A 27,597-nucleotide genomic window follows, 5' to 3' on the forward strand; every position below is an offset into this window, starting at 1 on the left:
AACATTGGACTTTTCTGTAAGCAAAAAAATATTTTGATTAAATCATTTTCCTTCACTGAAGTCTTCCTCAGATATTTCACTGTGTGTGTGTGTGTGTGTGTGCACATGCACCTGCCTATGTCAGCAGAGGAGGACAAGATCTGGCAGGATCTGTTCAGCTGGATAAGTTTTTGAATAGGGCACAGTAAGAAACTGCGTGTTGGGTGGCTAAAGGGCAGTCTAGCAGAGAAAGGCTTTTCACTCTGTGGGGTGGCCACAAGAACCCTTGAAGACCATCCTCAAGTTTCAGGAGGGATCACAAGAAGTGTTGGTGAAGGAAGTATCCACACCAAAAAAAAAAAAAAAAAAAAAAAAAAAAGAGATTCTTTTAAGTATAGAATTAAGTAAACCATAGCTGGGGGGCTTGTTCCAAAAGCAGGGCAAAATTTCACTGTCTTTTAGATCAATAGCTGCTGCCCTGAATGAGTTTTCCTTACTAAACTGGGAACCCCGAAGGTTTAGTGGTCTCTGCCAGCCAGTACTGAGAGTCCTAGTGATTCTAAGAACCCAGGAGCCACTATGGGATGCAATCAATGATTTCAAGAGGCTCATCTGCTTCTGAACTGGCATCTGAGGTTGTTACTATGAGGCAGTCTGAGAGAGATTTCTTGCTCCACCCTCCATCCCCCTCACTGAGGACTATGGCAGACAACTGACAAATCGCATGGTTCACAGAAGGCAGTGTAGGCAGAGCTGTGAATCTACCAAGGTGCTCCCACTGGGGAGAAAGCCATCAGAGTAGTCCCACTGAAAAGATCTGTGGCTTCCACCAGTTCCCAGGGCCTCTGACCTCTGTCCTGGGTGATTATGGTCACAGGAAAGGAAGACAGAATAGTGATCTTTCACAGGGGAGCAGGTCCTCCCATTTCTCCTTGACAGCAACTTTCTCTCCTGTGACTTCAGGAGAGGACAGCCCTGTGAAAGGGGCGATGTAACGTGAAACACTGAAAACAGACATCCCTGGGAGAGACGTTGTGGTGGGGTGGGAAGGGTACTTGCTGGACTTGGGAGTCAGGGAAAACCTGGGCCGAATCCTAGCTGCTCAGACTTAGCCTGTGATCCCCCAAATCAGGCCTCCTCTGGAATCCCAATCTGACACAGCACCTTTGACATCTTTCATGTACTAACTGCTTCCCAGATTCACACACCTTAAAACCTGTAGAAATGTCAGTTGTTCTTATCTGGATAATAGACGGGGCCAACCCAGTAAGTAAACAGTTAAGGGTTCTTTCTGAGGGAGTACCAGCTCCCTGGCCCACAAGGATATCTCCTTCTCCTCTATAAATTATCCTACAATATGCATTTTCCAAAGTCACAGGGAGTGATTTAGCAAGTACCTTGTGGCCTAGGGACATGACACCCATTTTTAGGAGTAGAGAGAGGGACCCTAACTGCCTTAAGAAGCCCATAAGTTCTTGGGAAATTAGCCCAGCCTCTTCCACGCAAGCCACCTGACTAGCCTGGAAGTCATTTCTTTTTCATGATACTTGTTTTGCCTCCTGACATTGCTGTCCCCATGTCAAACCAGGACGCCATGGATGGGATAGGTGGGAACAAAGTGAAGATGGCAGCCAGGATGTTACCCTGGGAATCTAAGATGAAATAAGTGGGGATACATTTTGTGCCCAGTGTGGCCAAGCAACAGTGGAGCTGGGCAATTCTTTCAGCTCACTGTTAGGTAACAAAGAATGACCAATACTTCTGGGACTCTTCCCAGCTCTTCCTTTCTCTGAAATATTCCATAGCTCACTGTAGATTATTCACTAATACATTTCCATTCATATGAATTAATTCAATTTTGGTGTTCTCCTCGGGGAGAACTTCTCTTCATTGGAGTAGAGAAACTGAGGCAGAGCTGGGGGCGAGGGCACAGCTTAAACCAGGTTTTTGAAAGTCAGTGGTGGGATCAGGAATCAAGAATTCCTGGCTCTCAATACTGGCCCACTCAGCCCCCACCTCTCTACTCTCTATTTATAGGAGATGGAACAGCCTTCACCAACTCCCAAGTTATGGGCAATATAAATAACCATGGTGTTGCAAAAGGAGTTAGTTTGAAAGCAGGAAACCTCCAAACTGGTCTTCTGCAGTTTGGGGGGTAGTATGGTACAATGGAAAGCGCTCTGGCTATGCAGTCAGAAAACCAGGATCTGCTACCTGACCCCTTGTGGGGGGTGGGCAGTGGGCACATCATTTCCTGATCTGTAAATCTATATTTCCTCATCTGTAAAATAAGAGAATTGGATTTGATGATGTCCAGACTCCAAACTGGGGATCCCATGATGGGACCTGGCTAATTCAAACCCCTCAGCACAAGCCTAGCAATGGTTCCAGATAGGACCCTCATGCTAGCTTCTCTCCCAGGAAATCAGCTTTCAGGGCCCCCCAATACCCTTTTTACCATTGCATGCTGCCTCAAAGGCACCTTGTACCGGTTGCTCTTAGAGTGTGGTTCCTGGATAACACAGTACAGAGTAAGGCCTCATTCAGGATTTGATTCTTTGCTTTCCTCATCTCTTGCCCTTCCCAAGGCTGGCTAACAAATTCCCTCCTCTGGGTAAGTGTGGGGTAGGAAGGGAAGGAGGGAGAGAGAGGCCGGCTGGGAGGTGGGCTGGGAGCAGCCGGCCCTGGTGGGGAATGCCTGCCATTCCTCAATCTGTGCCTACACAACCGGGATCTTCCACCCACCAGGAAAGGGAAATTAAAAGCATCCCAATCCAACCAGAGCCCGGAGGAGCAGAACACCCGGCTCAGAGAATGGGGGATTAGAGGCCGAGCTCCCCCGGAGGCGGGAAGGAGGTTGTGAGGGGGCAGTCATGTGGCCATGTTCTTCATTAGAAGAGGACAGGAAAGCTGCTCTTTCCTGCTTCCGGTCCTGGGGTCCCCAGGAGGCTCCCCACTACCAAGACGGAAGTAGGAAGGGAGTGTGCAGAGGGGGTACAGCTAGTACTAGTTTGATGTGGTCAAGGAGATTGCGTGTCGCCCAGGGTGGGGTGAGGAGCTAGTCTACAGGCTCACAGGGAGGTCAACGGATCTGCCCAGGGAGATCTCAGCTTCCACCCCCTGCCACTCGCCCACCTTCCTGGCAGGTGGTGGGCTGCCATGGTGGTGGGAAACAGCCGGGATTTCTCTCAGCTGGGCACCAGCTACAAAAGCTGGAGTCAGGGATTGGATTTCAAGGCTGCTTGGTGTGTGTGAAATTGAGTCAGAAGCTCCCGGGGCTGACTTTTCCTGCCTAGATTTGCCAGACTCTGAGTGCCTAGCCCTGTCCTGTCCTTTTTACCTGCTATATGCCAGCTCAGGTGTCGTCCGCAGACTAATCTGAGTGCTTCATCTCTGGTGGGGCAGGGCCCAGAGAGCAGGGCATGGCTTCTGATGTCAGAAGGCTACACAAGGGCAGGGGCCACTCTGTTGCCCACCTGCCTTCCTGGTTTTCTGTGAAGTCTTATCTCAGGAGGCCAGAGTGCCAAACCACAGAGCCATCTGATTAATTTAGAAACTGGCTTCCTGACCGCTACAGCTGCCCATCTCTTGTCATCTCATGAGCTTCTCCACAATAGATCCAAACAATGCACCTTGTTCCTCATCGTTTCCTGGTATTTTGGAGTGAGGAATGACTGTGGCAGGAAAAGGGATTAACTTTGGTAGTAGGAGAGAAACTGCTCTGACTTATATGTCACTGCCTTTAGTCACCTGTAAGGCTTTCAGTCATTTCCTGGAAAAGCTGGTGATCAAGAAAGGTCAGAAAGAACCCCTTCCAGAGATTAGGAGAACCTCCTCCTAACTTCTCTTCCTTGGACCTGGGCAAGGATGGGTAGTTTATGATTTCCCAAATACAAAGGGTTAGAGGATCAAAAACTGTTCTCTCTCATCCAATTTTGGGGACCCTAATCTAGCCCTAATGATAATTTAGCAGATCCTGCTTATCCAGGTCCCAGATGAGTCAACTGCAAGGGACCACCAGAGAAGAAGTAATAATGTGCAGCTGTTGAACTGGAGCCTGGATCCTTTCTAGCTCAAAGCCAGTTTGGGAGAGGCCAGAGAAGATGAAGTGAGGTGGGAGCTTCAAGGCAGCTTTCCTGTCTCCTGCCACCCCCACACCTACTTTTTCCCTTCAACTTAGGGGACCTAGGGAGCAAGTCTGTCTCTCTGATCATCAGCTGGAGACACTCCCAACAGAGCAGATGGATCCCACTACAGAATTTATGAGCCTGATGGGTCATGAATTATGAGGCCTTTCTAGGCAAACAATCATGCTGTTGCTCCCCCCACTCTCATCTCCCCTGCCCAGCCGCTCCCTTATTTCAGAAGTAGAATGCTCCAGACAGCTGTTCTTCCACTTCTGACCAGAGATGAAAGGCCTCCTGCACCTCTACTGAGGGCCAGCCAAGATCTCTGTTAGCTTAATTTGGCAAGTTCAGGCCCTATTGGGTCTTGAGCAGACAGCAAAAAGAAAAAGCCAAATGACCATAGTTGTAATGGCAGGTAGATGCTTGGCTGCCTCAGGTTTCTGTAAGGACAAGAAGCTAAATGACAAGAGACCAGAACCACGTCTTGTGGTTTTCTTGAATTGTCCTTTAGCAGTCCAGTCTGGTCCTCAAGCTGCTGCCAGCCTGCTCACCTCATCCCTTGCTCCTTGCCAATGCCATTTGAGTTTTCCTCTTTATAAAGAGAACAACCTCAGCAAAGCTCTTTTAAGAATATCAATCCTCAGAGATGGCTGCTACTCACTTTTTTAAGGGCTCAATCACCGTCTTTTGGATCTGGTTCACCTGTCAAAAATAAAACACAGAGGGTCAAATTGTGATTGCTTGGGCATACAGATTCCACTTCCTCAGACCAAAATCTGAAGCTGGTTTGCAATGGACAGAGACCAGAAGATCTTGAAGAGGAAGGTTCTTTCCTTCTTCCTCAATCCTACTTTACCCTGATAGTCAACCATCTCCAGGACATTTAATGATGGTCAGTTAGAAGACCTTTTTTTTTTGGGCAGGGAATGTACTGTCTGTGTTTGTGTCCCTGGGATCTAGCACAGTACCTTGTATATACTAGGTACTTAATATTAGTTGAATTGAGTGAAAAGAGCAAATCATATCTGAAACTCAGTATCTGTGTGGGTAACCACAGAGATCCACTGGGGTCCAGGCACAGACTTCTTTCTTATCTGTCACTGAATAAGACTAAATGGACCATTCTAAGTGTGAAAAGTGGCACTGCGACTGGTATTTAGTTATGGTGTTACAGATATTAATGTTGGTTTTAACTGATTTAATCTGGCTTCTCAAATAATTATTAGCTCAATGATCTTCTGAGGCTGAAAAAGCTAAAGGAGGAACTCTGGTAGGGTTAAGTCAGACAAATATTAAGAGACATTTTAGCTTTTGCAGTAATTCGGTATGAAATTCTCTCTAGAGGGTAAGATGAACTGGAAATGAGAAGTAGGGCCCACTGTGGATTCTAAAAGAGCTGCCCAGTGGTTTAAAAGAAGATATGAGAAGAGAGAAAAAGTAATGCCCTTGGCTACCTTTTCCTGGTTAAAGGCATCCATCCGTTTCATGGCTGTATCTAGTGCAGTCACCATGTTTAAAAATTCCTGGTCTTGATCACAAAGTGGATTGGAGAGGAGATCAGAAGAGATCTTCACAGCTGATTTGGACATGGCTGTGGGAAAAGAAAGCTTAGAGGTTGAATGGAAGGTCAAAAAATAAGGTTATTTAAATCTCTTTTCTTCTACAATTTAGATGACAATGACCACTTTCATATTATCACTTCAAATTTTCCTGTCCATATATCTTGTGGCTGACTTGCCCGCTACGAGAAGGGCAAGAAGGGGGAAAAGAGCAGGCCAGAGTCTGAGAATTAGATACTAATGGCTATATAATGCTTTTAACACAACAAAGTACTTTAAGTCTTTAGATTCTGACAGTGACCCTGAGAAGCACGTAGTTTCACTTTATAGATGAAGAAACAGGATGAGAGAGGTTAATTTATTTGCTTCATATCATAAGGCTAATAAGTGGCCCAGATGGGACTCAAACCAAAATCTTCTGACTCCAAATCCAGAGTTCTTTACGTTATCTTCACAGATGATTTGTCATGGTCCTGGAGGAAAGCTGGCATAGCACAGGTAATAGATCCTCCCAGCATGGATTAGAATTCAGTTGATACCTTTTTTTCTCCTACATGCTCCTTTATAAGGATCAGAGATTCTCAGAGTTGAAAGATTCTTAAGTGATAATAGACAATATTTCTGAGACTACTGGTCATTAGTTTCTATGTTTGCTTAATATAGCAATCCTTTCTATTTAAATTACACCCACTGATCCTAGTTCTAATATATAGTCACAAAAGCTAAGCCCAAATAGTTCATCTTGCACTTGTACTCAAGTACAGCTGTCATCTGCAAATTCTTTTCCTAGCTAAGCATTCCCAGCTCTTTCACCTGCTTCTCCTAGCTTTTTTTTTTTCCTTTCCATTTCTTTGTTTTTGCTGAGGCAGTTGGGTTTAAGTGACTTGCCCAGGGTCCCACAGCTAGGAAATGTTAAGTGTCTGAGGCCACATTTGAACTTAGATCCTCCTGACTTCAGGGCAGGTGCTCTATTCACTACGTCACCTCGCTGCCCCCTCCTATGACATAGCTTTAAGGATCCATGTCACCACTTCTTCCTAAAATGCGGTGCATTAGAACCAAATTCACTATTTTGCACACAAGTGACTAGTTGCCAAAATAGTGGCTTCTTTAGGCTGTCAGTTAAAAATGAATGGAACCAGGAATCAAGAGATCTAACCTACTCACTCCCAGTCCTGATTCTGGGGAAATCATCTAACTTCTGTAAGTCTATTTCTTCACATGTCAAATCAACAATATACTATCCACCTCAGGATCACAGTATCTAGTGAGATAAGTGACAAGAAGAAGCTCTGAAAATAGATTGCTGCATCAAGTTTTATCATAGAATATTGTCTCAACTGACTAAATTTGTAGAATTTTTTTTTGTGGGGGGATTGTAATGAACGGATAGACACCTATTAGGATTACAAGGTGATAACTCAGGTTGTCTGGGCAATTCTCTAGCTCAGAATTCACACCTTTGGATTGAGCCTTTAAGGGGAGTTTACACCTTTGGACTTCTGAAGAGGAGTTTGCACATTTAGAGGAGTTTACACCTTTAAAAGGAGCAAGTTCATTGGCTGTAGGAGCTCTCACAAGCCCCGTTAAGTTCTCACAGGCCCATTCTCTGGGAGGATAAAAGTGGGAACATTGGGCCTGGAGAAGAGTCTGGCTGGAAGATTGAGTTGAGACGGCAGTCTGGAAGAATAACTTAGAGACGACCGGACCTTCACATTTTGGCACCCAACGTGGGGCAAGGACTTTTGCTTATCCTGACAAGGACTTATTATGAGCCTTTCAGAGGAGCTAGCCCAGACCTTGATAGACACCCACTTGGCATAATGTAGTTATGACTAGGTCTAGAGGCAAACATCTCACCAAGTTTTCAGTTCAATGAATCTATGTTGAGATTTTATGAAAAGACAGAATATTCATCTTTTAAAAGATTTCAGGGACAGGGCTGGGAAAAAGAGCACTTGAAGTTTCTCATCTCCTACTGGTTTTAAAAATCTATATAGCTTTTAAAAACAAATTCTGTAAGTGACAGACAGGATGGACTAGAGTTGCTATACAATAGAGAATAACCATAAAATTTCCAGCTAGTATTTGTTACACAGTCCCTGGCACAGAGTCTAAGTATTTTTCAGGAAAAAGATAACTTGAGAGACAGCTAGGTGGCGCAGTCAACAGAGCACTAGTCCAGGAGTCAGGAGGATCTGAGTTCAAACCAAACTCAGACATTTAACACTTCCTAACTGTGTGACCCTGGGTAAGCCACTTAACTCCAACTGCCTTGCAAACAAAAACAAACAATAAAAAACGCAGGTTATTCTGTCATAAATCTTAGAAATCATAGGGAATTCAAAGTGTTTTTAAGATATGCTGTCCTTGACGTTCATCAACTGTTGCTAAGTGAAAAGAATAGAACCAAGAGAACATTGTACACAGCAACCACAAAAATGTGACAATCAACAATTCAGTCAATTCCAATAAACTTGTAATGGAAAAGAGTCATCTGCATCCAGAAGGAGGGCTATGGGGACTGAATGTGGATAACAACATGGTATTTTCATCATTTTTTGTTGTTTGTTTTTTTGTTTTCTTTCTCTTTTTTCCCCTTTTTGATCTGATTTTTCTTTTTCTTTTTTTAAAATTAAAGCTTTTTATTTTCAAAACACATGCACAATTTTTTAACATTGATCCTTGCATAGCCTTAAGTTCCAAATTTTCTCCTCCTTTCCCCCATCTCTTCCCCTAGATGGCAAGTAATCCAATATATGTTATACATATTAAAATACATATTAAATCCAATATATGTAAACATATTTGTACAATTATCAATTGAGCTGATTTTTCTTGTGCAGCATGATAATTGTGGAAATACGTATATAGTAAAAAATGGAATCTATGACTTGATGACTTTTAAATGTAACTCTACTGCCACTTAATGCTTCTTTTCTCTCTGGAACTGGGGATACCTACATAAGGGGACTATTATAGAAAACAATACAAAGTATAGTGGGAGATAGATAGGGATGTAAAATTCCCAGAAATGTTAAGAGACATGGAGAAACATTTTTTAAAAAGTGAAATTGTGGGAGAAAATATATACGTGTATGTGTATATAAAACAATATTTAATAAGCATTTTTAGTACCTTTTAGGATCTTTAAAATAATTTTGTTAATTTAGAAACATAATGCATAGCACAGTTCCTGGCACACAATTAAGTACTTAATAAATGTTTATTGATTGATTATAATCTAGTTCACTCATAAAATGTCTTATTTAAAATAGAAATGATTAAAGATCTGAGAAAGGAGAAATAGTTCATTAAGTACAAAAAAGTCATCAACGAAATTTTTCTTCCAATTTCTCCCCCCACATCCCAAATCCCTGACTCATATTTTTCTACATTTCAAGGAGGGAAAGATAAATTTCTTCTTTGCTAAAATTATAGGCTATTGTGGGGCAAGGTCTTTGGAGTCAATTTGTTTTGCTTAGGCAATCAGCCACTGGGAAAAGCTGAGCCAGGTTTTCCTTGGTGGGATCTGAGGCCAACTAACTAAGCTCTTTAGAACAGGATGCCAAACCAAACCAGGGTCACAGATTCCATTTCCATATGGGTGAATTAGCCATGCTCTGCAGCCACAGACTACATCTTCTTTCAAAAATATGGTATTAAAGAAAGAGGCAATGGGCTAGCTGACAGTTTATAGCTGATCAGGGGCAAATATATTGCTATTATTTGAAAAAATAATTCAGAAATAACATGAGTCACCTTCATATATAGCAAATGACACACTTAACAGAATTCCTAATAAATGTTTACTGAACCTGTTTTTTTTTTGATAAAAAAAATTACTCACTTCAGCTCTGGGCCAGGGAAAGGGAACTAAGAGAGGCTGTAATGAAAAGGGTGGCATGCAGGACGTACGACTGTTGAGAAAGATCATGAACCCTTTAAAACGAAGACTTAAATACTAGAGAGACATCTAGATCACAGGGATAAGGGTAGCTTTTTCACTGCATAGAAGAGGAAGTGAAGACCAATTTTTCACGGAGGTCACCTGAGATGTGGGGTCTTCATGACTATAGTGCAGTTTCTACAGTCTAAAGGTGGGCAATTACCATCTTGAATGGTAATTACACATTGTAACTTTTCTGTGAGACAGGAGTCATCAAGAAAGAGATGTGTGGGATCTATTCAAATCTAGCCTCTGGAGTCAGTGAAGGAAATCATTACTTCAGGACTGGGGACAGTTAAGATCAAATAATAGCCTTCTTTACCTTTACTGTCTTCCAGTTCTCTGAGGGCTGAATCTGTGAGGCCAGTAATTCACTTCTGGGATTCTGGAGTTATCTGTATAACTCTGATATCAGTGTGACTAAAGCAAGGACACCAACAACAGGGCTGGATCCCACAATTTATATAGTCAAAGGGAATGATTTATTATTGTTACTAATAAATCCATAAGAAAAGGTTGGAAAACTTCTACTTCAGGATGTAAAAATCTTCCTTTTTAAGGTTCTTTATTTGAAGAATAAAGAGTATTAATTCCAGCTATGAAAATTCAGTAATGCTAACATCCTAGAAGGGATGAAAACACTGAATCTCAACTCCAGTGAAAGAAGTCACCATAGTTAACCATCATTTCATCAAGTCCCATCCAATCCCTACATGACTGTAATATAGCCTGGCATTTGTATGGTGTTTCACAAACTATCTGTAAAGTAATTTCCCAAACACAATAAAAGCCCATGTTTATTTAACACTTATTGTTTGCAAAGTGCTTTTTCACAATAGTTGGGAGATAAATGGGGAAAGTATTATCATCTCCGTTTGTAGTTAAGAAAACTGAGATTCAGAGAGGTGACATTATTTGCCTAAGTCACAAGGTAAATGAGCAAGAGAGTCAGGCTTAGAAATGGGAGCATGTTCTTTCTACTGTACTAGGATTCCTTTATAATCGATAATTGTCCAGATCTTCCCTCTATCCCCAACCCCTAGCTCCCGTCTCCTTCCTTCAATGTTGAAAAGGTAAAGAAAAAGGGAAATGAGAAAAAGAAAAAGCAAGTTCCAACTAAGTTGAATTATTTTAAAAATCCAGATTTTCTCTAAGTGCCAATTTTTCCCTAGTTGGAACCAAAAATAGAGGCTGGGAATAAGTTATGAGTCAAGTATGGACTAACTCAAATAATCTGGATTAACATGGTGTGAACTTCCCTGGCATAAACCAAGGGGTTTAGCTATAGACAGAGTCAGTTTATATCAGGGCTTCTGTTTTTGGGGAAGAGGCATTTTATTTTTTGCAGCTCATTATGATCAAATGAGATAATGTATATAAATGCTTTGCAAACCTTAAAACAATATAAATGTTAGGTATTATTGACTGGTGTTATTCTTATTATTACTACCCTTAAAAGGATGCAGAACAACTCCTTTGCATAAGCAATTGTTTCTTAGTTCTTGTGATGAAAGCTAAAAATCTTGTGATAGAAAACACATAAAAAATAGTCTAAGTTTTAATGCAGTTTTAAACTTGTAAAATATGCTCTATATTCCACTCAGATGCCAACCAAAAGGACAAACTCTACCGAGGTCATACTGAGAGTATTTGATGCGGTAGAACAGAAATACATAATATGTAAATACTCCCCTTGTGAGGAGGAGGGAGTGGGATCTATAGCCTGGCTGGCTAATGGTACTCCACATTGCCCTTGAACAGGAGGAGGAAAATGAAGAACAATGTGCTCATCCAGTGTTGATTCTGGTCTGCCTTTCTCAGGAATGTCTAGAGCTGGCAGTCTGCAGAAGGCAGATTCCTCCACCCTAAATTCTAGGGACCCTAATGGGAATGCCTGGAGAGCTGCCTAAAACCCCAAAGGACATATCTTACATAGGTGGAGTAGGCCCCACTGAGCAGCTGCCACTGACCACTCCCTACAGACTCCCAGCATGCTTTTCTTTGACCATGAAAATTGGTTTCATAATATTAATTATTTACAAAGTAAGGCCTAAGGAGCAAGGCAAGCCTGGATTTCTAACTCTCTTGACTCCCTATAGGAACGGATATGAATTTCTTCCTCTCTTCTGTCTCAAGTTGTGGATAAAGGTGCAGAAAAGGCAGTCCAAACTTGAACACTCATTCAGTTTCATCAGAAGATTGAATGGCTAACAAGGGCCTCCAATTGGTCAGCCTGGGTGCAATTTCAGAAAATGCTTCCAAGGAACCACAAATGAGTCATTATGGGCCACCAAAAAGAAGACTTAATACTGATGAACTTTTACTTTCTCTGAAATCTGGTCACAAAATGATAGGGCCAAAGAATGTTAAAATGAGAAAGCATCTGGGAGATCATTTGGTCCAAACCCATTATTTTGCTAAATGGAAAACTAGTCTCTTTAGGTGTTTCTCCTGCTATTTCTGGAAGGAAAAACTTTATATACAATATAGATGGGACTCCTTGGAAGAGAAGCCTCAAAGAGCTGCTACAGACTTCTGACATGTTCCTCTGTTTCAAGAAGAAAGATAGTACTAAGTATCATGACAATGTGAGTTAGCTACAAGTTGTTGTTGTTTTTAAAATATAAGAGTTCCAGTATAGTTTCTTTTCATTTAAGAGTGACTCTAGGTAAGAGATTTGCATCTCTAGGACTTTTGGCTGATTCCTGTTAATTTCCATACACAAGACTCTCTTAACTTTTCAGAATCCTTAGTAAATTAACTAAATTCAGGGCAATGTAAAAGCGTTCTTTAAAGCCTGTCTGTATTAGAACTATGTTTTAGTCCATAAGATCTTCTTCTTCTTCTGCCCTTCTCAAAACCACTTTCTGAGATATCACTTTGTTCCTGAAAAGCAAATCATCTATTTCCCAGGGGATTTATTGTAATCTTTTTCAATGTTCATTGCTGCAAGGGCCTGAAATCAGGAAGACAGAAGACAGCAGCCTAGATTCCAATATGCCAAAGACACTTTTAGCTTAAAGTTCAAATTAACTCTGATGGTATTCCAATTCTCCTTGAAGCAAATTTGCTTCAAGTCATCAAACTCAGGATTAAATCCAACAAGACTAAGGAGTACCCAGAGGCCTCCTGAGAAGTTAGGAAAGTAGGAGAGTTTTGGCAAGAATAAGAAGTCTGTTCTGATGAGGAACAGTTAACCTAGGGTCAACTGTCAGTCAACATTTTTGAAGGAGTCATTACAAATCTAGTCCCCACAAAAAAACAGACTTGGGACTCTGTAAGAGAGAAACCTATTTATTTTCACAGTCACCATCCTCCAACTCTTGCTCCTTAGCAACATGGTATGGGAGTACCTACCCAGATCGGCATCAGTGCTCTTTTTCAGATCCTTCTGCAGCTTCTTGGTCTGATCCTCCAGCCTGCAAGAGAGACGACGACAGCTGGATTTCTGGTTCTCTTAAGCTCCTTTTGGTTCGTAAATCTAACCTTCTCTAGGATGCTGCTGGGAGAATAGAAGCACATTTGCTATGGATATTATCAATCTAATCTAAAAGATCACTCATTCTATAAGCTTCTCTAGACAGAGTATCAATGAAGATAAAGGAACATGGGCATTTTATTGTATAATGAATTGAGCTGCCTCAACAGCATACTAACAAGGGTGTTCTCCAAGTCATTAATAAAGCATCAAACAAATGTTACAATTAGAAAAATTAAATAAAACAGAGCTCTCTCTCCCCCCTTTTGGAGTCTCTCCATCTCCTTTTCCTGGAGGTGATCACTTACTGCTGGAGTTTTCCATATTCCCTTTCAAAGTCTCTCTCCACCTGTAATGAAAGACAACTCAATCATCAAAGAAAAGACAATGTTGGAAAAAAATCAGCCCTTACTTTAAACAATATAGGATAATCATCCCCCACCTGAGCCTCCAGGAAGTAATACTGTTCAGTTTATGCAAGTACTGACAGTTCTCCAATGACAAGTTCTCTTTGTGCTCCTTGACTAATTAACTGCTTGATTTAGGGAAGAGACTCCTCTTATATGGGCTTTCTAGGCAAGTACCAGCAGATTGTGACTTTATTCTTCCACCAAAGGGGCAGGGGAATAAATTCTTTCCCCTCTACTCCCACAGCAATGAAAAAAGAAAATTATTGAAACTATTTAAGGAAATAAAGTTAAACTTTTGCTTAGTTAGCACATTTTTCATATACTAGAGAAAACTGTATCTATTTGTATGTTGGTAGTCCCAACTACAAACATGTTAGATGAAGTTAAAGGTCCTTCTCTGTTTTCTTGTGTATCAGTTTCCTCATTAAAAAATAGAAACAGTAGCCTGACTTCACTGTAAGCTTTCTATACTTAACACTCAGCTTATCTGGGATGTTATATGAAACAAATAATGCAATGAATTGTGCCAGAAGATACTAAAAGAACACAGCTAGAAATATATCTTTACTTTAACTACTTTCATGGGAAGGAGATAAATGGATGTTCCCGGTCAGAAAAAGTAAATGCCACAGGTATAACTCAGTGAACTTTCATTGGATTCATGTATACTTCCCCCTTATCAAACTTACTCACCTAATATTTCTCTTTGGGAGGATGTACTCACTGATGGAGTCAAAGATTTGGTCTTTAGAACTCTCTCCTCCTTCCTTACGCTTCCCCTTTGATAACTGTCCAGTTGCCTCATCTTTCTATGTTAATTAGCTTGCAGAGCAGAGATGTAGTTTCCTCACTTTATAGACTGACAACTAGAGCCTGTGCCAGACCATGGCAAAACTGTAAAATAGGCTAAATTTGGTCTTTGGTACCCCCAGACTTCTGGGCTACATTCTTTTCTCTCTGCAGGGAGGTTCCTCACTTTTCTCTACCAAGTAGAGAATAAATGTCTTCATTCTCTTCCCTTCCTTCTCCCCCTAACAAAATCTGTTCTCAGGGGAATGAGCTGAGACTTATTAAGGGATAAATAACTGATAATAGTTTCAATAGTGTTGTCCTCTCGGGGGAATATGCATTTTGAAAAACCTAGATCAAATGAGATAATGTATGTACAAGTTTTTGTAAAGTATAAGTGCTTCGTGAAATATAATGTGTTGTTAATACTGTTGTAGTAGAGAATCTCAACTAAAGTAATGGGGAAGATTTGGGGGGGGGTAGTAAGGTCTTATCTGTGCTCCTGAAATCATACAACATAGTGACCTATTTAGAAAGGCATTATGGTAGAATTCAAAGAGACTTGGGTTCAAAGCCCCAGCTCCATCACTTAAGAGTTAACAACAGCCAGAATTTGTAGACATGCTTTAAGGTTCAAAAAATGCTTCATACACATTATCTAACTTGATCTTCACAATAACTCTTGAGAGGTGACTGCTGCTATTATCTCCATTTTACTGATGAAGAAACTGAGGTAGAAGGAAGCAAAAGTTCTAAGACAGGATTCTGCTCTTCTTCACTGCAGACCCAGTGCTCTGACTGGATCGGTTTTGTGACTGTGGGCATAGGACTTCCCAGGACAATCTCGGACATCAAACAAAATACCACTAAGGGATTTTGCACAACATCAATACTATTTTAAAAAAGGGAGAACAAGACTTCTGAGAATGAGTGGTGTGCCCCAAATTACACAGTAAGCTGGTGGCAGGGTAATGCTTGGAGTTTAGTGCCTGACTTCGAGTCAAGCCACCAGGAGATGGCAGGTAAGTAGTGTGTCATTCTATGTTAGGCTCCCAAAAGAAGTTGAGCATTTTAACTCTGCCAGAACCAGTCCCTGTGAGGGTGAGAGTAGAGTGCAGGTGGTTTCTTAGACAGGAGGCAAGAGAGTTTGTTGAACTCCTAGAGCTGTGACCTTTGGCTTCCACTCTTCTCTTTTGCAATCCCACCGAGTGTGCTGGTGTGTGGGACGTCAAAGAACACCTGGTTTCTCTGGATTGAGATTGCTCCTACTTGTATAGCACAGGACTTTAAGCTTCCAACTAGGTCAGTTCATTCTAGGATGCACATGATCCTGGGCTTGCACAGGGGCTGGAAGCTGAGAAGGGCGGTCAGGGGTGGGAACTGATACCTATAATGCATGCCAAGAAAGAATGCCCTAAAGCCTATGAAATGCTGGAAGAAACTATGCTATCTTTGAGTCTATGATAGTTAAGTGCTGAGCTACTTTCATACTTCATCAGCTAAAAGGGCTCTCTAACTTCCATATGGGAAAATTCTCAAGAAGGTCTTGGGAATTTCGGTTCCTTAGGCAGAAGGCACAAAGAAGCTACTTCCCTATTTTGAGGGAAAGATTTGACCAGGAAAAGATCAGAATCCATTTAAATGCTTCTTTCCTCTGCCAAAAGAGTAACTGGAACTCAGTCAACAATGCTCGAGTAAACAGAGATGCATAGACAGAAGGGGCTGGGTCGGCTGATGAAGTGATCTCAGGGACTCGAGCTGGAGGCCACTGACCAACACTGCTAACCTGCTCTCAATATCCTCAAGTTTGGGGCTAATGCCCATGTGAAATGACAAAAGGTCAAAGAGACTAGAAAGATTTTGGCAAGAGCTGGAGGTTGGAGTAGATCGTTGCTGAGAGGTCATTTCAGTTCTAAACGAGAAAGGAGACCATAACGAGAGAACACAAGGATAGAGGGGGTTCCTGTGGCAATAAAAAGGCTAGTGCCAGAAAAGGCTGCAGACCCTTCTCCCAGAAAGCTAAAGTCCAAATGGCATACTCTCATGAGCTTGATATTACAGAGCTGGGTAAACAGTCAGAAGGAATGAAGACAAGCACCATCTTTTGCATTTAAGAACCTTTCATCAGCAGAGGTCCAATTTGACAGGTTTTTTCCTTGCCTCACATGGAGAGGGGAATCCCCCTTTAATTTACAGACTCAAATGAGCTCTTCACTTCACCTGGGAGATAAGTTACAGAGAAGGAAGCTCTGGACTAAGATTCTTTCTCTTTTTCCTTAAAGTACCCAGGCTCTCCGTTTTTTTTCCTCAGGGGAATGCTCTAGCAACTATATGAGATACTGGAGATTGTGAGGGGACCAAACAAAATGACAGCATTTGATAAGGATTTTTTCCTTAAGTTTCAGATTCAGTTGTCAGCTCCTATAGAGAACATGCCATTCTAGTAAAAGTCCCAGAACTTTCATGAATAACCTGTGTGCAGGAGAACAATGAGGGCAAAGACACAATGCTCTCTTTGTGTTTGATGGCTGGGTGTCTTGAGCCAAAAATCTCCTGAAACTCCCTGAAGATAACATTAGCATTTATTCCCATGACAGCGCCCCTGTGACTTCCAATAACCTAGCTATCCACATCTGCTCCACTCCCAGAAAGCACTCAGGCAAGAAAAACAGAGTGCGTCACTGGTGTTCAGATGGCAGCTGCCAGAGATGCTGAGACAACTGTATAGCCTGGGCCTGTTTGGAAATTTGGGGTGAAGATGGTGGTAGGGGTGAGGGACAGTAGAGAGGAAGAGTTGGTAAATATTAAGATTCCTTAAGAGTTCAGGGGATAAAGGAATATGGACATCAAGGAAGTAAACTCAATATGTTTCTTAACCCAACCTGAGAGCTCTTTAGACTCCTTCATTCTGGATCAGACTCAGATCATAATCTCACTGAGCTGGAATTCCAGGTGCTTGGCATGGAATTATTTCTTGGAAATTTATAAGAAGGCACCAACTCCTGGTTGCCCTTCTGCTTCAGTGGAAGCAAGATTCCCTGTGGTAGTTTAGAGTGGGACATTAAGAGGAAAAAAGTTTTGTCCCAAATGAAGCAGCCCAGGCCCAAGGAGGAATAGAGAATGAAATGAGGGGGATCACCAGAATGGCGTGACTCAAGGGGTTTTCTAAGCTCTCCACACCTGTCCTTCCCCCTATAACCTTGGTTGTCTTGGAGTCATTTTGCCACTTCAGACAGTCTGTCAGGCCCAGAGGATCTTTCTATCAAAAAGTTCTACAAACAAGCTGGATCTTAGCCCTACAGCTTTCCAGGGAGCAGCATGTTCCAGAAGGAACAAAGTTCATTTCATTAAAGGCAAGAATAGTTTTGTTTTGTTTTTTAATATCAATGATAGGAATATAAGATCCTTCCCAAAACCACTTCTCTTTCTGATCTGCCCTGGATTAAGCCCTGGAAACCTGAGGCCACTTCCTGTAGCCGGCCAGGGCCCAACATCTGCACGCCCAGATTCTTTGAGCTCTGGCTCAAAGTCAGCTGTACAGGATGGATGGCTTCATTTTAAGTTTTGATATCTCCAGCATCCTGATTCCTGATGACAAGTAGGAAAAACTCTTTTTAGGATTTAGGATTTATAAGTGCTTGGGCTTTGGATTTCCTTCTGATAGAGTTGTTGCTATGTTTGCTCTGAACTTCATGCTGACTGGTAGAAATGTTTTGTATTTGATTTAGTTATCTCAGTTAGAGAGCAGAACCTATTAGTCCAAGAGGGAAGGAAGGGAGTATAGCAAATAATCATACTTGAGAGGCTTGGATTCCCCGAATTGGAAGGATCTTCAGTTGCTTGTCCAATTCATACCTAAAAGATTCTTCATGTATATATATATATATATATATATATATATATATATATATATATATATGTGTGTGTGTGTGTGTGTATATATATATATATGTATATATATATATATATTGTATTTAATTTATACTAAATTTATATTTAATTTATACATATTTAACATGTATTGTCGACCTGCCATCTGGGGCGGGGGGAAGGAGGGGAAAAATTGGAACAAAAGGTTTGGCAACTGTCAATGTTGTAAAATTACCTATGCATATATCTGGCAAATAAAAACTATTTTAAAAAAAAGATTCTTCATGGCTTGCAAACTAAATTTAAAAGATTTACTTGGATGGGGAAGCCAGAGAGACCTCTTAATCTTATGGGGCTTCCAAAAAATGTTGCAAAGTACATATGACTTCTTTCTAATTCTGGGCACAAAATAAAGAGTGGAAGAAAACAAAACAGGGGCAGGATCTAACTCCTGCTGGAGGTATCTTCATAACTGGAGGCTATTTAATTGCTTGGAAAGGGAACAAACCTTCTGCAGAGGCTCAAGAAGCTTGCTTCCCCGGAGCTGACCTATTCCCTGGAATGTTAAATTGGCTTAGAGCCTCATCCAAAGTAAAGGACACACTTGGATATGTAGCAGGTAGGGGAGGAGGAGAAGGAGAGGATGAGACCAGAACTGATGGGGAAAGGCAGGGTCCCCCGTGAGGTCAAGACAATAGGAAACCATTTTAGTAGATCATTAATCACCACTTCTAAGTCGATACACAGCTGCAGTGGCTACTAAACAAAAGAAGTGGTAAGGTCCTAAACTGTTGGCTTCAACTTAACACAAGAACTCTCTAGGGAAGTACAAACTCTATCTTGATCTTCCAAACAGGTTGTTGGCACATTAATTCTTTCTCTAGAAAAATGAATGGAAGCTAGAGGGAAAGTTATTAGGCAGTAACAAAGAATGGCTACTCCGGAGAAGTACTAGTAATAATTTCTGAATTTTCTGCATCAAATTAGGTTTAGATCATTAAATCCAGCCCTATTTCTGGAGATGGGCTTTTTAGAGCTATTAAGTTTTCTAGTCCCTTTGCAATTCCCCCTATTCATTTACTCTTGTGAGGTTGAGCAGGATGATCCAAAGAAAGGAAAAGTCTCAGAACTTGACAACCTTTGGGGTTTTACATCTACAAAAATGGGAACAAAGTTAAAGGCTGCTTCCCCCCCCCCCCACATGTAAGATGTGTTGGGTCAAAATAATGGTTCTACTAGAAGGCCATGTGTGGCCTTACAGAAAAAATTGGGTTACTCACTGTCTTGGGAACAATCTGTTTCTTGGGCTGCCCAATCTTGAATGGAATCCTGTAAGAGATAGAGAGAAAAGTTATAGGAGACAGAGAAGAATGTACTATTGTAAGTATTAGGGATAAAATGGATTGTTTAAAGCTAGGTAGCTCTCTTTTACAAGAAGCACTGGATTTGAAATCAGAAGATATGGATTTGAATATAAGCTTTGCTGGGGCAGCTAGGTAGCACAGTGGATAGAGCACCAGCCCTGAATTCAGGAGGATCCGAGTTCAAATCTGGTCTCAGATACTTAACACTTCCTAGCTGTGTGACCCTGGGCAAGTCACTTCAAAAAAGAAAAAGAAGAAGAAGAAGAAGAAGAATATAAGCTTTGCCAATTCTGTAGACCTCAGTTTCCCTATTTGCAAAATGACAAGTTTGGGATAGATTAAATTTTTTTCAATAGTAATTTTTTTCCTCCAAATACGTGTATAAAGATAGTTTTTTCAACATTAATTTTTGTAAGATTTTCTTCTCTTCCCTCCCTAAGATAACAAACAATATGATATAGGTTAAGTATGTGCAATCCTTTTAAATCTATTTCCATATTTGTCAAATTGCACAAAGAAAATCAGACAAAAAAGAAAAAAAAACCTATGAGAAAGAAAAAAGGAAACAAAAAAAGATGAAAATACTATGTTTTAATTCACATTCCGTTTCCATAGTTTTCTCTCTGGATGCGGATGGCATCCCAAATCTAGTGGAATTGTCTTGAATGACCACAATGTTGAGAATAGCCAAGACCATCATAATCGTTCATCACATCTTGTTACTGTAGTCAATTTTTTTTGGTTACGCTCATTTTACTTAGCATCATGTCAATCTTCCCAGGCTTTTCTGAAATTAGCCTACTCATTTTGTTTCTTTCTTTTTAAATAATAACTTTTTATTTTCAAAATACACACAAAGACAGTTTTTAATATTCACCCTTGCAAAACTTTGTGATCCAAAGTTTTCTTCCTGCCTTCCTCCCACCCCCTTCCCTAGATATTAAGTAATCCAATATATGTTAAATATATGCAGTTCTTCTAAGCATATGGAAATATGTTTAGAAACATCATGCTGCACAAGAAAAATCAGATCAAAAAAGGAAAAAATGAGAAACAAAGAAAACAGCAAGCAAATATCAACAAAAAGGTGAAAATACTATATTGTGATGCACAGGTAAGTCCCCACAGTCCTCTCTCTGGGTGCAGAAGGCTCTTTCCATCATAAGTCTATTAGAATTGATCTGAATCACCTCATTATTGAAGAGAGCCAAGTCCATCAGAGTTGATGATCATATAATTGTATTATTGCTGTGTACAATGTTCTCTTAGTTCTACTCACTTAATTTAGCATCTGTTCATATAAGTCTTTCCAGGTTTTTATGAAATCAGTCTGCTTGTTGTTTCTCAGCGAACAATAATATTCCATTACTTATTCAGCCATTCCCCAACAGTTCCTTGCTACTACAAAAATTTTTGCACATGTGGGTCCCTTTTTCTTCTTTTATGATTTCTTTGGGATACTGATCCAATAGTGACACTGTTCGATCAAAGCAGAGTATTTGTTAACCCTTTAGACATAGTTCCATATTACTCTTCAGAATGTTTGGATCATTTCACAACTCTACCAATGATGCATTAGTGTCCCAATTTTCCCATATCCCTTCCAACATTTATCATTATCTTCCTGTCATCTTAGCCAATCTGAGAGATGTGAGGTGGTACCTCAAAGTTGTTTTCATATGCATTTCTCTAATCAAGTGATTTAGAGCATTTTTTTGTGTGACTAACACTGATTTTAACTTCTTCATCTGAAAATTGTCTGTTCATATGGATGGAATAGATTTTAAATCTCTTCTAATTCTAAATACCCTGACTGTTTCAGGAGTATAAAGAGAGAGAAGGCAGGTAGATTACTACCTGTGATGCTGTTTCCAACTCAGATCCTTGTGGCTACTCACACAGCTTACTTTCAGGACAATGATCTTCTAATCAACAGTGCTTTATCAAACGCAGTTCTTGAGAGCATTCTCTTGTTCCTATCTTTGCTGATAGTAACTGTAGTATTAAATAAAGGGGGTAGTTTCAGGCTAGCGGTCATTCTACTTACAAATCCTTATATAATCCACAAACAAACAAAACCATCCTGACAATCTTCTCTCCTAGATGCCTGATGACGCCAATGCATCTGTGGATCTAACTTTTTTTTTTTTTTTTATTTTTTTTTTTTTATCAGAGGTGATGGATTTCAGGTATACTTATACTATATAAGCCTAGTTTCTGCTAAAAACAGGTAAGAAAGATCCAAATGAATCTCAAAATGGAATCTAAGATTCAATCTCAAATCTATCTTCAAGTCAACAAGCATTCTTTAAAGTGCTTACTAAGTGCAAAGCATAGCTACAAATAAAAGCAAAAAGAAACTCACTGTCCTGTATAAATATATGGCATTTAATTTATACTTTAACATATTTAACATGTATTGGTCAACCTGCCATCTAGGGGAAGGGGTGGGAGGAAGGAGGGAAAAAGTTGGAACAAAAGGTTTTGCAATTGTCAATGCTGAAAAATTACCCATGCATATATATCTTGTAAATAAAAAGCTCTAATAATAAAACACACACACACACACACACACACACAAAAGAAAGAAAGAAACTCACTGTCCTCAAGGAACTTACATACTAATGGGAGGAAACAACATGCTACATAAAAGGGAGCTAAAAAATGGGGAGGAGGCTACAAGATGGGTTTTCACTTGGGGGACTGATGGTGAAGTCTGGAAAATCACAGGCTGAGATGGGAGAGGAGTGAAGGATGGCTGGTCCTGATTCCTTCTTCAAAACAGAGGTTCTGCAAAGAACTACTAATGAGAAAAAGAACTGAAAGGAAGGATGTTCTAGGGACCTGTTTTGGACCTACAATGAAGTTCTCTACTTCAGATTCTCCACTTGAAAATAAGGAATATTTAGACTAAGAAGTGGCATAGTGTAATGGAAAGAGCATTAGATCATGAACTACTTTACCTTTCTAAGGCCTCAGTTTTCTTACTTATCTCTCAGAGATATTGGGAGGACCAAATCAGAGAGGGTGCCAAATACTTTGAAAACTGTGAAATATTATATAGAAGACATTTTTATTATTCATATATACATATTCTTCATATATTTTAGCTATATATGTTACACGTTCGCAAATTCACGACATCCTAATATATTGACAAAAAGAATCAGTACAAAAGCTGGAACCCAGGTTCAGATTAGGAGTTAAAACACATTTATTTCCTGATATAATTGTTGAAACTGTAGATATGTCAACATCAGATAGGGTAGGGAGTCACTGGGATCAACCCTAATAGATGAACAAATTCAAGAGCACCCTGGAGGCATGAGAATGAACTAATGACTTCTCATCTTTCAGTTCTTCCCAGCTTTACTGAGTATACTCGCTTCCCTTAATATAAACGTCTTGCTTCAGATGTTACAACTTATCTGTTCACTCATTGTTCTTATCATCCCCCTCATACTTCTCTCTTCTGTACCAAGTTCTATTTAATCCACACTGACCAACATTGCTTCCAAACCCAACAGTGTAATTAACCACCGATAATAACCCCAGACGTCGATCCGGTGGAGAGGTTGGGCCAGCCTGAGTCACAGCGGTTAAATTTAATTTCTGGAGGACATCCTGTTTATTGTTAACCCAGCCCAGTAATTTGGAAGGGTTAACCCTTTGGGGATTGGCTAGCCTGGCAGCAGCCAAAATTCACGTGGCTTCTATAAACAAATAATCCTCAACTGTATAATTACTGAGGAAAAGAGCCGGCTGAGGGATAAAGAAGGGAAGAGAATTAGAATGCTGCTTCCCTTTCTCAGCCTGGTTAGGAAGGTCAATGGCTAGGTGAGAAGATCCCCTGAGACTTCTCTAATTCCCAACTCTTCTTCCTAAAGGGTGAAGATTAAAGTCCATATATTGGTTTGGGACAGCTGGCTAGTACCTTTAAGGACCCTTCTGTGGCAGTGCAAAGAAATCAGACACTGGCTTCCTTGAAGCCTGTGGTGTGGAAAGAATGCCATGTTAGCAATCACAAGACTTAGGTACTAGTCTGTAGCTCTGAAACGGCTAAGTGTGTGACCCCTGGCACTTCTCTTCATCTCTTTGAAATCTGTTTAAAATCAACAAAAAGAAGGGTTGTGGTGGGAACTGAATTAGAAAATAGGTAAGATTTTGTCTAGACTACATTATTTTAATCTGATAATCCGACACAAGAGACAAAAAGTAAAGTTGGGCCAACAAATTTCAACGTGGTTTTCAAATGGATTTTTACTTAGATATGCAGTGCTCCTGAGACTGCTAAATTAGGAATCTGGGTTTTATTCTTTATCAAGCTATCATCAATATTTGGATTAGAATTATAATTGTAAAAGTTTGAGAGTTTAGGAGGACACTTGAAGATTATTTAATCTGATTGCTTTATTTAGAAAACTGAGGCCTGGAGAGGCTAGGTGGTTTGTCTAAAGTATACAGCTAATGGCAAAAAGAAGGCTAGAAGCCAAGTCTCTCAGACTGGAAAGGAATAATAATGATTTGGATTCTGACTTAAAATGTATTTGTCATTATTAAAAAAAAAACACAAAAAAACCAAAAAAAACAAAACCAAAGGCACCCAGTCAAATGCTTAACATTTGGGGGTTGGTGGTGGTGGTGAAAATTACCATAGGTAGAAGGTACTGAAGAAAACTATCATCAACCCAAAGGAAGAGATTTCTTGCAGGGATGTTGCAAGGTGTGATGTCTATGTGTAAAAGAAAATTCATATGCATGGCAAAATATCCATCCCTTCTTCCTCACTTATTGAATTTTCACCACATTAATTGTAAAAGTCTGAATGGTCTCCCTTTTTTTTTTTTTTTTCTTATTCTTAGTGATCCTTCTCTACTGCTACCACATTAAACATTCTAACAAACTACCTGTATCATGTCATTCCCTTGCCCAGAAAAGGGTCCCTTGCTGCATGCAGGATAAAGACTACTCCATGTTCCTTAAATTGTCATTTAAGAGGGCAGCTAGTTGGTGTAGTGGATAGAGCACCAGCCCTGAAGTCAGGAGGACCTAAGTTCAAATCTGGCCTCAGACACTTTATACTTCCTAGCTGTGTGACCCTGGGAAGTTACAACTCTAATTGCCTCAGCCTCCCCCTCCCCCCCAAAAAATTGTCATTTAAGATTCAGTAGTCTGGATAGAACTTCTAACCTGAAGTATCCTCTCTGGCCACAGCACAGAGATCATTTAAGATACAGTGTGGTACTGCAAAAAAAAAAAAAAAAAAAAAAAAAAAAAAAAGCCCAGGCTTAGGAGTCAAAAGAGCTAGGTTTGAGACTTGGCTTGCACCTGCCTTGCTATGACTGGGCATATCTAGTGGCACTAAATTACCTCTATGATCTCGTCTAGCTCATAGTCTTTGATCCAAGTTCCTAGCCTATTTTTCATTGTTATTCAACTAGAAGCTTCTGTTTCTAGTCATGCTAATGCAGTTGCTCACAGGAACCTCTTGCTTCCTCAGAATGTCTTCCCATCTTTTTTCCCCATCTTTGCATTTCCCTGCAAAATCTCTCTCAAATCATCTCTCCCTTATTATATCCACCTTAGTGACTCCTTCCATCCTTTTACTACTAAGAACTGCCTATACTACTCACCTGGCATTTATCACACGCCTCTGCATCTCATCTCTTTAACTATGATATGTACCTCAAGGGCAAGAGTCAGGTAGTATACTAGTTTTTATTTTCCAGAGTCTCATATAGTTCTGGGCACATGCTGAGTAACCATTCCCAAAAAAAGTTTGTTAAGTGAATGAGATTCTTCACAAGAACTACTAATATAGTTCCATAAGAAATTCTATGTTGGTGAAGAACTATTTCCTCCAGCTAAGGTCAAAATGCTGGGACATCACTCTATTTAGGGTCTTAAGAGAAGTAAGAACAACAAACACTCAGAAAGGATGGCTCTCTTGGGATTTGAGGATCAAGCTTTCAGTTAGCAGCAGGCTAGCTTTCAGTCTGAAAAATGAATAGGATAAGGGAAAAGACATAAAAAGATCCAAGAGAGGAAATATCAAATAAGGGGAACATCCTTGGGTCATTCTGTCAAATATTAGATATACTCTGTTATAGGACTGGCTTGAAAAGAAATATATGCCTTGCTGTAGAGAAGTTGAGATAAACACCCTACTGGTAGTAGTGATGGTGTATATCAAAAAGAAGGAAAGAAAAAGAACAACTATAGATTCACTTAGACCTTCTATAATTTCCTCAATCTGTCTCCATGGTTTCAACAGTATTTGAAGTGAAGTTTTGACTCTGCTCCACTATGGGAATGCAGGGTCTTCCTGATGAAAAACTGATGCTTTGGAAAAAAGTATAGTTGAGGTGACAACAGCTCAGGATTCTGTGGAAGAATGATCAAGCTTGACACAGCTAGGATACCTAGAACTGAGATGGCAGGTCTTGAAGGAACATTCACTCCAGTGTATGGAGGAACTCATAGTAATTAAAGGGGATATTATTCATTCATCCTCACAGCATTCAAGGAAAGAGGAAAAGGCACATGGATTGAATTACATTTAATAATTTACCAATAACAAGCACTGGGAAATGTTGTTTTAAGTCCTTGCCTTTCAGAAGTTTACATTCTATTTAGATTTTCTTCTTTATATTACAGAAGAGGCTCAGAAAGAGGACAGTCTACTAATAACTACAGAACTTCATGGAACTGAGAGAAATGAAAAGCTCACAGATGAGTGTGGAGTGAAATTCACCACCCTGCCTTGCTCTCCAGTTCATAAATATGGGTTCACAGAGGGCAGGAGCAGAGAAAAACAGTTTTCACAACTATTCCTTACACCCCCACCCCTTTACCTAAAACAAAACAAAACAAAACAAACAAAAAAAAAATTTCTATGTGTGCAAAGAAGGAAAAGAAAAAAAGAGATTCTATTTTCTTTCAAAACAAAGAAAAGTCAACAGGATGTTCTCCAAAGCTACAAATATACTTTTTCAAACAGTAAATATCTTTATTAGCAGCATGATGCCAGTTGGCTAATTTTGTCTGTCTCAGTAAAACCTTTCCAAAAAAACTGCTCTTGTGTAATGTCTATTTACAAAAACGGCTCTTTTGCATTTTCAACTTGCGGGGTTTCTCAATCTTTTCACTTGTCCCCTTCTCTTTCTTCTCTGCTGCAGAGGCAAGGACAAGAGAGATGCTCAGACAGTATGAGTCCTCCAATCTCAAGATAATTTTCTTGACACCTATTTTCTTTAGAAATTCTCCTTTGTCTTCATCAAGTATATTAATAAGTTAGTTAGATCCCCTAACCATCTTCTCCTGGCTTCTATTAGCTTGTGGGGGTTTTTTTTGTTTGGTTTTGGTGTTTGTTTTTTTTTTGCCACCAAGCATAAAGAGTCATTTGGTCTGGGAGTGGAGAGTGCTCTAAAATTACTTTTCATAAATTAGTAGATGATTTAGTCTAGCTCATTCCATGAATTTCTGCTGTCCTTCTCTGTCCCAGGGATCCAATTTAACCCCTAATCAGTAAGGGGTTAGAACTGAGCAAAGAGCATGAGATAATCCATAATGACTGAAGACTAGTTGTTCCAGGGTAATGACCTGGACTTAACCACAGTCTCACCAGCAGCAGGAATAGATTGGAGAATTAGTTTTTTGCTGTCTGGATAGGATTTCTATCCCTTTTACTCACCTCCATCAACGTCCACCCCTACCTCTCCCAAAACAAAACTAAACAAACTTCAGGCTCATGCTTATCTTTGGGTTTATTATCTATCTCTGGTTCATAACTTACTCTATGAGAGCTACTTTTCCATTGGCATATAGATAAGAAACAATCAATCAACAATGCCTTAGGGTTATTTAAAAGAGGAGACATTTAGAACCAAAGTAACAGCTATCTATGGAGTTTCAACTTCTCTGTTTGAAAGCACTTGCCGGTCAGACTGCCAAAGTAATCAGAAAAGTTGACTGAAATTAGATAGTATATCAGTGTCCATGATATTAGTAGCTACAATCCACCTCCGCTCCCTTTTCCCAAACAACCACTAATTGTATTGAATGCCCATTGC

At 40.2% G+C, this 27,597-nt stretch overlaps 1 protein-coding gene across 2 annotated transcripts in view; it reads right to left on the reverse strand.

Moving 5' to 3' along the window:
* The window catches only part of BIN3 (bridging integrator 3), a 44,281-nt gene that overhangs the window by 5,864 nt on the left and 10,820 nt on the right, over window positions 1–27,597 (reverse strand). The window contains exons 2-6 of one of the 2 annotated variants that reach the window (XM_074287526.1): window positions 19,442–19,490; window positions 13,401–13,441; window positions 12,972–13,033; window positions 5,561–5,697; window positions 4,768–4,808 (exon numbers count right to left, since the gene is read on the reverse strand). In XM_074287526.1, the coding sequence (XP_074143627.1) occupies window positions 4,768–4,808; window positions 5,561–5,697; window positions 12,972–13,033; window positions 13,401–13,441; window positions 19,442–19,490 (330 nt within the window). Of the gene's footprint in view, window positions 1–4,767; window positions 4,809–5,560; window positions 5,698–12,971; window positions 13,117–13,400; window positions 13,442–19,441; window positions 19,491–27,597 lie in introns of both variants that reach the window. The other variant, XM_074287525.1, reaches the window with a different exon arrangement.

The sequence above is a fragment of the Sminthopsis crassicaudata genome, chromosome 2 (genome assembly GCF_048593235.1).
Source record: "Sminthopsis crassicaudata isolate SCR6 chromosome 2, ASM4859323v1, whole genome shotgun sequence".
Taxonomy (NCBI): domain Eukaryota; kingdom Metazoa; phylum Chordata; class Mammalia; order Dasyuromorphia; family Dasyuridae; genus Sminthopsis; species Sminthopsis crassicaudata.